This window comes from Haplochromis burtoni, unplaced genomic scaffold (genome assembly GCF_018398535.1).
Source record: "Haplochromis burtoni strain Fernald_Lab_line unplaced genomic scaffold, NCSU_Asbu1 Contig_15, whole genome shotgun sequence".
Taxonomy (NCBI): domain Eukaryota; kingdom Metazoa; phylum Chordata; class Actinopteri; order Cichliformes; family Cichlidae; genus Haplochromis; species Haplochromis burtoni.
Genome location: NW_024582376.1, coordinates 487255 through 500553, shown reverse-complemented (window position 1 = coordinate 500553; position 13299 = coordinate 487255). Strand labels below are relative to the sequence as shown.

At 37.5% G+C, this 13299-nt stretch overlaps 1 protein-coding gene across 2 annotated transcripts; it reads right to left on the bottom strand.

Annotated features, from left to right (window-relative positions):
- Positions 1 to 2575: 2575 nt before the first annotated feature.
- On the bottom strand, positions 2576 to 11479 carry gpr184 (G protein-coupled receptor 184). Of its 2 annotated transcripts, XM_042218072.1 has the most exons (3): positions 11088 to 11479; positions 10694 to 10795; positions 2576 to 6688 (listed from the first exon to the last, which is right to left on the bottom strand). In XM_042218072.1, exon 3 carries the CDS (start codon positions 6642 to 6644, stop codon positions 5598 to 5600), a length of 1047 nt encoding a protein of 348 aa, XP_042074006.1. In that variant the 5' UTR covers positions 6645 to 6688; positions 10694 to 10795; positions 11088 to 11479; the 3' UTR covers positions 2576 to 5597. The 2 variants fall into 2 exon arrangements, with proteins under 2 accessions (XP_042074006.1, XP_005915851.1); XM_005915789.3 differs by lacking the exon at positions 10694 to 10795 and having other exon boundaries at positions 11088 to 11474.
- Between the last annotated feature and the right edge of the window lie 1820 nt (positions 11480 to 13299).

Sequence of the window (13299 nt, the reverse complement as noted above, 5' to 3'; positions counted from 1 at the left end):
TTTCCATAACCATCGGGAACCCTCACGTTAACTTTTATCGAGTGGAAAAAAGTTAGCGTTCATCTTCCAGTTTCACTGTTTATGTTATGCTAACATAGCTGTGTCGCTATTGATCACGTAGCACATCATTATATACCAGTTAACCCAACTTCAGTAACCCTAAAAAAAGTCACTGCTGTTTAGTTTTCTGTATTCATTTATGTTGGAAGTGATAGTAGAGCTGTACGTTTTAATTTTTCAGAAATCTCTCAGTCAGAACAAGGCATATCATGTTTAGGTGGAAACTAGCGAGCTAACTTCCTGCTAACTTCTAACTCCGTTAAATTAAAAAAATTCTGTTTTCATGAAGGCCTGGATGTTAAACGTAATTGTTACACCTGGTAAAGCAGCTACACTAATCATTTTATTAAAGATGAAAGAATTTAGACAGTTTGTAACTCTCAGTGATGCCGCAGTGTTCGTTTGACTTTGGGACCGGAAAAGGAAGCAGTGCGGCTTCATAGCGTACCAAAGTTGTACTAAAACATTTTTTGACAGATTTTTGAGCCCGTGTACCACATAAAATCGGTTCGAGGTCAATAAGCACAACCAGAATTCATACATAAGGTGTACCAGTTTATAAGACACAGTATCAATTTTTGAGAAAATTAAAGGATTTTAAGAGCGCCTTACAGTGCGGAAAATATGGTAAAAGTGTGTATTTTTAGTAAGTATAGTTAGTCATTAAAAAATTTGCATTTTTTGTATGACTATTTTTATACTTACTGCAAAAGACTCCTGTGAAAAACTAAGTATATCCCATGATTCAATATCTTGCAGAACCTCATTTGCAGCAACTTGAAGTGAAGTTTAATAAATGTCTTACATTTGCATGTGCTTTCTCCTGTCCCTTTTTCACATGATCGTACACGCTTGGTGTTTTCTTAGGTACACATACAACAAGCTCATGGGCACCAGTCCTAGACCTCTGCCATGTACTCTACCTTTACACAAATTTCTACTTTTTGTCTTTTCATCCACTGACACTGCTACTAGAGTGTTCTTTTGTGAATACTTTTGCTAATTGACATCACGTATTGTTTTCTTTCGTAAGTTCTCTGTATGTGACCAAGTTGTTTTTCTGTGTCTCAGTGAACAAAGCTTTGTGTATTGATCTTCGGTTGGTGTGGTCATTTTTGTTGTGCGTCACTGTGGTTGGACATAATTAATCCAGTTTCTGCAAAACATTTTAGCATGCCGTGTAGTGACACTTGGGAAACTTTCAGTCTAGCCATGATGTGATTTAGAGAAAGTCCCTTTTCCTTCAGAATGACAATTGGACACTTGAGACTTTCACTGAGTTCTAATGTTTCTCCATTACCGCACTGCCACTTAGACTTTTCTGTTGTTTCCTCTTTTACTTATACATCTCTTACGCCATGTATCCACAGTTGTTGACTTGCTGATTTGGGCTATTTTTCTCATCACTGTCTCGTAACATCCGTGTCACATTAGTCAATCAGTAGATTAGACAAACAGATAAATTGTAGTTAAATAATTCAGAGTTCCTCTTTTCGGTCTTTCTGTTTCATGAGGCATAGGTAATTCTAAGCTCAATGCACATCCTAATTGGCTACAACATAGTGCACATAGTGTTAGTGCACTAAAAACCGTTACTGGGCTTTGCTAAATTATACAGCTACAGTTAACTTATACATCACCGCTGCTCTGTTGCGTTGCTCTGCTGCACTGTTTAGACTGGACAAAAGCCAGAGAGCATGCGTTTAAGATTATTAAACATGGATTTTGCCCTTCTGTCATCCTCAAATCTTCCTAAGCAATTACGCAACATGGTCGATGCTTGAATGTGTGGGTTGGGGTAGTGCTACCCCAGTGTTTTAATGCTGACAACAAGATTAATCTGTTAGCCTTTATTTGCAGAAAACTGGCACCCACAGAGAGTAACTGTGACTTTAGGAAATGGAAGCTGTTAGCTATCGTGCTGGCTTTGGAAGATTGAAAGCACTGGAGGGTGCAAGGCAACCTTTTTTGGTCTGAGGAGTCTGGAATATATCTACTGTGTCAAGAGACCCAGCTCCCAGGCAGCCAAGTGGACATTATTTATGTGACTGTATTAAGCCAGAGAAACTCTCTTGTGCACACTCACATGTGACTAACCCTACAACTGCCTCCTGGTGTCAAAGAAGAATTCTTTCCACCTCTCACTTTTCGCAGCACGACTTTCATCTTCCTCATCTATGTAGTCATCTGTTATGTTTTGTTTTTGTAAATCATTTACCGTAGGCAGCAGTCACACAGGGTAAAGAGAAGTTGTAGGGTAATTCTGATTCTAACTGTGTAGTCCCCAACCAGCTGGTCACCTTGTTAAACTGGTTGCCAAGAAGGAAGTGCAGTAAATCTTTCTTGTGATTGCTTTTGTTGTTAGCAGCACATAGTTTGCATGGAAGAGGCCAACTTATCTGCAAGCTCTTGCCAGCTTCTCTCTGAACATTAGTGAAACTGAAACGTGTGGTTTAAACTGTAAAACGAGGTTGCTCGCCTAAACATTTAAAAAAAGAAAAATGCTATTGTTTCACTACTGCTCAGTGAGAAGTTCACGTATCTTCCATGTAATTACAGGGATTTTATGGCAATCCACTAGAAACCAAACAATTTCAAGGACTTTTTTGTTGCAGTATCCTGTACTTCTTTGCGATTAATTTTATCTAGTGACAACCATTAGCAACCATTTGTCAGGAAATTCACATTTTTCCATTGCGACTGTAGTAACACACCGTTTCTAGGCCTGTGTGACTGGGAACATATGTATGTATGTAGGATCTTTTAACTGCTTTTATTCTGTTAATTGTGTCTTATTAACCAGTGTCACTCTGCTGTGTATACAATGTGTGACCAAAAAGTTCTTCGAATGAGCCCTTAAAGATCATCTTCAGTGGTATGCCCAGACAGCTTCTGGCAGGGCTGTGTTTTCAGATTCTTCCACTCAACTTCCAAACTTTTCCTTGTTCCTTGTGTATAAAATGATGCCGGTGTTGTACACTGTTATGTATAACTAGCCTTTGTGGGCATTTTTGCCTCTTCTCTTGTGTAAATTGCTCCTCTGACTAATACTCATGTAAGATGTTTTTGCTTCCATGTAAAAGTTTGGATGCTTGGCTTTTATCTGATTTCCTGTATGATCTCTGGCTGTGCTTCAATTTTTCAGACCCTTGTTGTTACAGTTAAGATATGGACAATGGCTTCACACAAATATACATGAACAAGTCTCTGATGAGACAAACCCTCCTAAGTGTCATTCAATTTAATATGCTTCAGTGGATGTGATGCAGCACAAGTAAATCGCAAACTCTTTATTGTACAATTAATAACTTTGCTGTCTTCCTTTTCTAAAATATTTCAATTATGTTCTTTTTTCTTTAAGGTCCACTCTTTAATAAGCAGAAATAGTTTTTAAAAAATCAAACAAAAACACAAAGACAGTACACTGTAAAAAAAAAAAAAAAAAAGAGTTTCATTATGAGAGCTTCTTTCTTGTGAAATACAAAACATAACTAGCAGGACGTCTGCTGCGTTTCAGTAGAAATATTAATTATTAATCAGCTCATTAGGGTAAAAGGAAATTAAAAACTTCATTCTATTGAGTGCTCCGTTATATATGTCCAAAGACTCCAAATGCTTAAAATAAGACCTAAGTATAGCTTGTTGGTATAGTCCATTAAGACCAAGCCTGCATTACAATGCTATGAGTCATAACAGCTAATCAATGGAGTCGCATTGATTTTCCTATGAGTCTGGCTACAACCTGAGTTAGCTCATTAAAAGCTGAGTCTGGAGAAAATGGATCTTTAAGATGTTGGAGCTAATGCCACAAGGTGATTGACTGCAACATTAATTTCTTTAAACCTGATTCATTTACTAACGCTTCTTCAAAATGCTGCAAGCTTTAAAACTGTGGTGAAAAGAACATGGGTTTTTCTTTCTTTTCCATCTGAAAAGCAGTTAATGGGGCAGCTTCAGCATCACCAGTTGTGACTTCCATTCAAAAATAGATACATGCTTTCTTTTTTTGCCAACAGAGCTTTTCAAGCATCTAAACATGATGTATCTGAGGGTTTAAAAATAAAGTAAGGTTTAGAAACCAGAACATTTCTGTACTTCAGAGGAAAAAAGCCTGGCTTTATCTTTATCCTTTTATTTTTAAAAAACAAAACACTTTGCTAGACCCAAAGCAGCAATATCTAAATGAGTCATTCTGTATTCATTTATTATTCTCTGACATTATTGTGGAAGAATTTTGGTGAACTCTTCTCTATAAAATTGACTAAGTTGATTGAGGTTTGCGGCCATTCTTTTATGCACAGCTATTTGTGTTCCTGTCGCAGCATTTCAGTTGACTTGAGGTCTGGACATTGGGCTATTGTAACACTTGTGTCCTTCCCCTTTTTGGCCAATTTGTCATAGGTTAACTGAGACCTGTAGAGTCTGAAATGTTGCTCTTGGGGTTTTTGTAGTTTCTATGAGCATAGCTCCATGGTAGGGTGAATTTGATGGGAAGATCATGGCATCATATGAACAGATACCAGAATTCTCCAGAGTAGCAAACCTCCAAAATTGCTTCTTATGGAAGGATATACATGATTGTACAATTCAGGAAATCAGCAGTATAGACCTTTAAACAAAACTGGTTTTATTCAGGGTTTATACTATGCAGTCAATGTTCATCTTAGATTGTAATGATGTTTACTAAAAAAAAGCTCTGCTGACGCATGAGGAAGCTGCTGTATAAATTATGAACCAAGTAACAGACATAATGTTGATTCAAACGCTTCCTCTTTCAGTCTTTTTGCTGTCTTTCTTTCACTTTATTATTCTTTTTCTCCATTTCTGTCTCACACCCCTGACACACACTTATATACATCCATCATTATTGCCTTCCTTTTCAACTTGACACTTGTGAAACACACAGCTATGTTGCATTTATAATTATCTATATGTTTAATGGCGAAGACTAAGAGACTGGGTGTATGGGTTAATTGTTGCATACTGTCTGCGTGAAAAAAACTCTGAGCACCTGGACATAATACTGATTTATTTCTTGTTAAATATGTCAGACACTGGGCACACAAAGTTATGCTAACAAAGGCTTTGTATGGCATGCATTGGAGGTAATGCATATTTAAATATATCAGGGTTGCTCAGTCACGCTATGATTGCATAGATTGGACAAAAAAAAATACAATGGCTCTTCAGTTGCGGCAACAGTGTCTAACAACAAAACCAGAAGTGGCTTACACTGAAGAACTCGTGGGAGAGCAGAACCCGAGACTAATATCACATTAACCAGGACTGAGATGCATACATTATTCAGCTTCCTCCTTACACTGTGCTCGATATAACATACAAATGTGTATGTATAAAAGATTGCCTTTTATACATACACAAAATAACATACACAAGTGGGATGGAAATAATCCCGTTACTTAACTCATGAGAGGAAGACTTTACTTGAAAAAGCTGCCATGCAAAATCCTATAATATGTCAATACACACTCACACACATACAATTGTACACATGTCTATCACATATAGCTTATTGTTCATATTAAATGAGTAGTGGCAGTAGTGGCAGCTTTTCCTCCTTTGTAAGCAGTTAGTGCACAGTCTTCTTGTTCTGTCCGTCTGCGGCATCTCCAGGTTAGTTTCATCTGCTCCCAGACTCCATTACTCACCAACACATACAGCACTGGGTCCACCACAGCATTCAAACTGGACAGTGCAAGCGTACAGGAGAAGAAGAAGTGCATTTGTTCTTCAAACTTGCAGTAACTCCCATTGTGACTCTTATCAAAATTGTTATTATAAAATACTAGTGAGCGTATGAGCAAAAGAATATGATATGGAGCAAAGCAAACTGAGAAGATCCCAATTACTCCAAAGGAGAGAAGACGGACCTTCCTCTTAACCTGGGCGCTCAGGCCGGGACTTCGGCCCACAGTGGCTAACACCCTCCAGTAGCTCACTGCCAGCACTAGCAGGGGTAGCAGGAAGCCCAAGCCTACTCTGAGCAAGTTGAATAGAGCAATAGGCTTCTCCATGGGGTAGGTCTCATAACAACGGTCATTATTGTTGTTCTCATCATGGGCGTCTGTGAGATTATCATAGACCAGCATTATGATGTGTATCACCACCACTACCACATAAACTACGATACACTGCATCCAGGCGTAGCAAGAAGTTCGGTGTGTCTTGAAGCGGAGTGGGTAGCTGACCACCAGACAGCGGTCTACAGAGATACAGCAAAGCAGGTAGATGCTGATATACATATTAGAGTAGTAGACAAAGCCAGCTACACTGCAGGACCCAGAACCTAGCATCCAGCGGTGGTTAAACCGGTAATAATTTATCCAAAGGGGCATAGTGATGATGAAAAGGAAGTCAGAGATAGACAGGTTGAGCAGGAAGATTCCCAGGACATTTTTTTGCCTCACTTGTTGAATGATGGGGCCCAGGGTCAGTACATTGAAGATCAAACCAAAAACAAAGGCCAGTATGTAAACAGACATCAGCAAGTCACTGACAACACTCTCTCCAATGTTAACGCATGTTGCGTTGTTGCCTGTTTCTGGTTTAAAAGTGGAGTTCATGGTTCCTTTAGTTAGCTGTAACTCCCCTGGTTAAAGAAAATCACCTGCAAGACAAAAATACATCATTAAATCCCTGAAATTAAAATAAATACAGTAACAATTTGTATGGTAACACGACTTCACCGTAATACTTTAAAAACATATAATATAGCTTAGATATTTTGTATCCCCTATTCTATTTCATGGTTGACTGAGCTCAAGAGATAAAAAAAATAATTTGGTTGTCCTGATGTTTCTCAATGTGAGATAGTTTGATTCTGCACACTATATGGTGTTCAGGCATAGTGTCGCTGGGAGTCCTCCGCTTCCTAGTATGGGTTTAGTCATGCTGCTTGATGATAACAGTTTGCACCCACGGTTTTAATAGAAAGTGAAATTGCCAAAAGTCCCTGCCTCAGCTGCACTGTATGGAGAACACATGTCATAAGGTAAGCTGTCGTTGTTGTGGAAACAGACAGCATTAAGGAACTGATACCTTTTAGATTAACTTGATGTAGAACCTTCTGCACTCGATCACCTGAGCACTCGATCAACATTACTTGTTGTTAATGCTACTTTTTATTAAATTATCTATAAATTGCTGCATTTATTCTCCTGCGTGGTCTAAGTTGCAGGCGAGGATCGCACAGAATGTACAGGCAAACTGATTATTTGCATTTTACAGTAATCACAGATTACAGGTTACTTTTTGTTTCTCAGCACAATAAGAGCCTTGCATTCTGGGGGACAAAAAAGTTGGCAGTCATATAGTGAGTTGGACCAGTTATTTCCAATTTAAATGTGACGTTACAAACAGATGCAGATGTGACGAAGGTAGTTGTTTACTGCAGCTTCAAGAATGAGTAATGTGAAACTCATGCACTCTATAAATGAATCAATTAATTCTCTCCCTGATTTGAACCATCACACCTGGTCCATCACAGAGCTCTGAGTGTAATTCACGCCAGATACATCTTAAAGATTAGCGTAACCCAGCAGAGACAAGAATTTCAAAATGAATTTAATAATAATCCAGTAATACTTTCTGTTTCAAAAAGATAAAAGACAAAGAGCAGGTCAAATAATCCGTTGTGAGACTGATTTTGTTATTTTGACATGAACCTTTCCTCTTTGAAGAAGTCTTCTTTTCCATGAGAGTAAAGCCAGCAGTGCAGTTTCAGAGAGGATACGAAACTATTCGACTGAACTTGGACATTTAAAAGGTGAGAGATTTGTGGTATAACGACAAAGTCAGTGGGAAAGGCATCTGAGAGAACCTCTGCGCTCTTTGTTGGGTATTCTTTGTAATACACTGATGAGTGAGGTTTTTTGGCCAAGCTAGCATAACTGCAATCTGTTGTAGCTTACTGTGACTTGTAACATGTGAGCTGCATTTTATTTCCCATAATATGCATTATCACATAATCTCTTTTATTTATTTGCTTTATGTTTTATCCTTATAGATTTGTAAGTTGTTATGTTTGTTGTTGTTATTGCTTGTCTCTATTCTGCTGTGTACAGTGTCCTTGAGTGTTTTGAAAGGCACTTTCCTAAATAAAATGTATTGTTGTTGTTGTTGTTGTTGTTGTTATTATAATGGTAATGCTGGCTCACTAACTAGCTTGGTAGAGAAGAAGTATAATTCAATGCAAAGGCCATGAACAGATTCCAGTTCTTACTGAAGGCCATGTAAGCTACCTCCTGGGGAAAAAAAATAAAAGGCTCTATGACTGAAAATATAATTGAAATGATGATGGATCACATTTGCATTTCCTGCTCTTTCAGTTTTTTATGTCCAGAAAAGATAACAAAATATACCTATTTTGCAGACTAAGACAAGTAAGGGGTGCAAACAATGCCTTTTGAACGGCAGAAGGACTTTTTTGAAATACAGATTTTCTAGATTTAAAAAAAAAAAAAATTTTTTGGATCACACATGTAGATGATCACATGACACTAATTGTCTTTCTTCATGTCAATATGTGATGTATGAAGTTGTCAACTTTGTTTGAAAAATTAGGTAGTGTCCATAAAAGTGCATAACTTAGCAAAACATTATTATTAACATTTAATAAAGTTAATTCTTTATGACGTTTATATATCCCATACATATTATCGTGCAGGCATAACGATCAGTTACATTACAGGCGTGTCGCATGAATTTTGTGCAGCACGTTGCAGGCTTAACAGAAAATGACTTACATCATAGGGCTTGCAACACATTAATGTGTATAAATGATAAATATTTTTATATGTTTTACTCAATTATACATCTCATCAAAGTACTAATAAATAGAGTTCACTAAACTTTCACTTTTTAAAGTCCAGTTGTTTTCAATGAAATCCTACACATTTCTACACATATGGGACATGACCATCTCTTAACATAACAGACCTAATTGTTTTCTAGTAATGCACAGCTTTAGGCTTTTTGTCCCCCTGTTTTAATCTACTCTGTTTAATGTAAAAGTTAAAGAGTGACATGCTTAACTGTTACAGAAGGAGGCTATTCGCGCGTTCTTGTTAATGTTTTAAATTCTGACACATTGATAAATAATATGAAACCTAAAAATGGTTTGGAATATATAGTCATAATTGACGACTAATGCATTAAAAATACAAAAGATGCTGCACAGTTAAAACAGTTTAGTGGTTTATTCGGGGTAAATTTGGATTTCCTACAGCATGGCCATGTTTTGACTACAGATGCTAACAGTGCGGTTAAACAGACATGTTAAGATGCTGACTGAGGAGGATATTTCTGGGCAGACCGAGCATGAGTTCAGCTTGGTTCAAAAATAATTCAATGAAACTATGACAGGCTAACTAAGGCCAGAACCTGATTGTACAAAAGAACTCACACATGAATACTACATAATTAGGAATGTTGTTTCAGAGGAACTGTTACAAAGTTCAACTGCTTGTGTTATGGTTTTCCTTTCAGACTGTTTATAGGCTTTCTATTGGTCTGTGAAACTGTGTCATCAGCTTTGAACATTTTTTAAAATTTTAGTTTATCACAACAGAATTTTTTGAAAATGTCCTCTGGTTTCAGTTAATAACCGAAGTATTTATTCATATTTACACCATCAGTACAATCTTATACACCCATTCATTGTGACGATTAAGGGGTTAATGTTTAGTTTGTGTTCCACTGGAAAAAAAATCCACATTAATTATTTTACCAGGTAATGGGAACCAATGGTTAACACACTCTTCTTAATGTAGACCACAAGACTAAAATATTTTTGTACAGATATTTTATTCTTTCCATTTGCTGTATAAAATGTAAGCATTAGGAGATCAAACTTTGCTCGTTATTTCTGTGGCTTTTGCTGATATTTGTTTCCTCTCTTTGTTTTGTTCCCTCTCTCTCTTCCAGGCTTGACCCTGGTGTGTTTATAGGCTCAGGAAGCATCTAATGCTATTAACGTCCAGAAAACTCAATAATAGAGAAGCCATTTGGAGACAGATCGTCTTCAGAGAACGATAATGTGTGTCTGCACATGTGCCTGTGTGCAGGTGTGTTTGAAATGGGTTTGATTTAATGGATTATTCATAAAATTTAAAAAAAAAAATGGGAGACTTATCATGACTGCATTATAGGAAAGTTTTCCTCATAAATGAAAACTTTTCTAAAATATTTCAGTTGTTAGTCACCACTTAGGATACTATGACTAATGACAAACAGGTATTCCCCTATTACAAAGATAGAGTTTACCTCTAATGCCTGTAATGGTTCATTTGTCCTGTTCAGGTCCTTCTTAAAAACAATATTTTTTTCTTTTTTCCTCTTGCATACATCTTTTTGTTCTTTTGCTGTCTCTATCAGTACATTTCAAATCCAGACAAACGACTACTTTGCACAGCTGGCCAGGGCTTGATTCGCTCATTTTTTCCATCTGAGCCAACTATGTGTTTGTTAGCATTATGTGCTGAAGTAAATCTGGTTGTCATTATGAATTGTTAAGAGAGCAGCATTTTAGCCTTATCTCTAAAGAGGGGGGATGTGGTGATTGCCAGATGCCCCCCTTTTAAAACAAAAAGAAGAAATATGCGTTTTAACTTGCCTCCCTCATACCAAAGTGGTGTTTCAAAGGTAAAGCAGTCCACAGTTTCTTCTTCCAGAGCAGTTTTCTGTTGCCCTCTCCAGCGTGCTGTGGTGACCACCGCTGGGAGAATCACAGAAAACATTCAACCCTCCAGAGAATCAACATTTCAAACCTAATTATTTTTGCAGTGGTTACTCACATCCCTTGACAACAGTCCACTGGGGACAAAAAGAAACCCAGCATATGAAGTGCGGTTTCAAAATAAATGAATACCTTTACTACATTTAAGAACTTGGCAAATATAATAAAAGTTACCTTTGAACTTGTCCTTTTCTAGGGCAGTTTATAAAAAGTTTTACATAAATTCCCTCATCTGGTTTCCAGAACTCCAATCAGTAATGAATGACCTCACCTGTTGTTTGTTGATAGAAAGTTGTATCTTGTAGAAAGCTGTCCAGTGGGTGAAGAGTGTTAGACGCATTCCAGACCTGCTTCAGGTTCAGCAGAGTTCAGTCCAGGAAGATCAGAAAAAAGCTTCAGAAGAGACTTTTCAGAGCTGCTGACATGCAGCCAAGCCACTGCAGTTCCTCATAATCTCAAATGAACCAGATCATTAACAGCCAGTTCAATAGCTACAGATGCAAGAGGTTGTTTTTCTCTGTACTGTGTAGTTTGCTCTCGTTGCTAGTTCCCGTTGACAGCCACAGCTGAAATGTCAGTAAGAAGTGTGGAAGGGCGAAGTACAGAAAGGGGAAGACACACGTAGGAGGAGGGAGGTTTGCTTCTGCACACGTGCGTGCAGGAAGTGTTCAGGGCTGGGCAAAAATTAAACGGTTATAGAAAAGAAATGAATCATGCGTTAATGCTCTTATGAGACCAGAAAAAAGTCCCCTCCCCCTCCTCTCCGATTTAAGGGAAATTTGTAACTTATGGGTCGGGAGCTGCATAGCTCCTGTCTTCCCCTTTTACATCACAGTGAGTGTTTAAATAGCATCATTGTAGTTGTAGTTCTTAATGAGTGGGTCATTCACTCCTTTTTTTGGTCTAAATGTCTTTTTCAGTTTGGCTGATCACTTTCAGTCTGGTTCAGTACGAGAAAACCAAAATGTGTCAATCACGTCACTGTAAAACACGAAGAAGATAAAGAACGTTGCTCTGTTTCAGATGATGTGAACACTGGGTATCAGCACCGTGTAGGTCTCAGTCGAGGCTGTTCACATGTTTATAAATGGAGTCTGTGACGAAACCTTGAGGTTGCTCTGGTTATGCGTTGAGTGACCATCAGTGTACAGATGTGAATGTTGACGGCAAGAACACATTCCTTACATGACGTTAAGAAAAAGAAAAGGAAAGTAGACGATTATTGAAACGGAAACGATAAATGTATGGAAATAAAATACTCAAAAGGGGAATTTCCAGATACTCTGATTTTCCACCACCTGAAGCATTGTTTCTTCTTTCCTCTGTAATGCTTTGATGTCACACACATGTTCAATAAGTTCAGCTTTTTGTCACTGCATTTCAGCAGAATATGAGTAAGAATGAGTAATTTTCTTTTTATTGGTATTCTTTCTTTTAATTTTTTTCTTCTCTAATAAACAAATGATTAAATAACATTACATGAATGTGTACATTTTCCTGTTGAATTCAGGCTTTTATTGTCTGTTATTTCTAACAGATCCAGCTTTTTGTCTGTAATGTAGTCTTACAGAGCTTACATCACTTAGCAACCACATTAATTGTGTCTAAATACTTTTTAAGGCCATGTTGGTGATGTATTATTTTACCTACCTATGCTACTAACCTATTTTTTCTTAAACTCAAATACAGAACAAGTTTTTCTGTCACTTCTGCTGTGGCTTTTACACTTTTTTAACGACTACCACAAGGTGCCAATAATGTGATGCCAAAAAGTTTAAGTGCTGAGAATATTTTTTAAAAGTTGTGCGTGTGGATATTAAATTTGTCAACTTCCCTTTTTCATTCCTTAGTATGACACTGATATATGGAAAATTCTTTGCTATTTTGGCAAAAGAGAACAAGACAAGGCAGTGGGCATATGTTTGGTGCATTTCAGTTTCTTGTAACTGTTTCCTCGCATGATAGTGTGCTTCACCTCCATCACCTTAAAATAAATCATTTTGCTGGTTTACCTGCCTGTTTTTTGGTAACAAGCATCCAACTTGCGGTCACATGAAGCAGAGTCAGAGGGCATTAATGAGACAGAGCAGCAGGCATACAGTGAATTTTGCCATCATAAATTTTCCATGAAAACTATTTAAAAGATTATTTATGGAAATGTCATTTTAGAAAAACAGTCTTGTATGTAATATAAATACAGATATTGACATTTTATGATAATGGTAGGATTGCAGGTATTTCACACCTCCCAGTGGTTTTTAAGCTTAGGGTTTAGCTTTTGTTGCATCACACAGTGGTGTGATATAGAAAGAGATTTAGTACCTTTTTGGTCATGCATCTACATGACAACCGGAAATGCGCTGCAATTTTCTGTAATTTTGCAAATTGCTCTACACAGTTGATCTATTGCCTTTCAAAATGCATTACGCCTAAGTGCAGGGGCAAACTCAGCAGCTGGTATAGCCGTTTAATGTACTTGATGG

Coding starts and splice junctions, on each gene's coding strand:
- gpr184 (XM_042218072.1), bottom strand. CDS start 6,644: ATGAACTCCACTTTTAAACCAGAAACAGGCAACAACGCAACATGCGTT.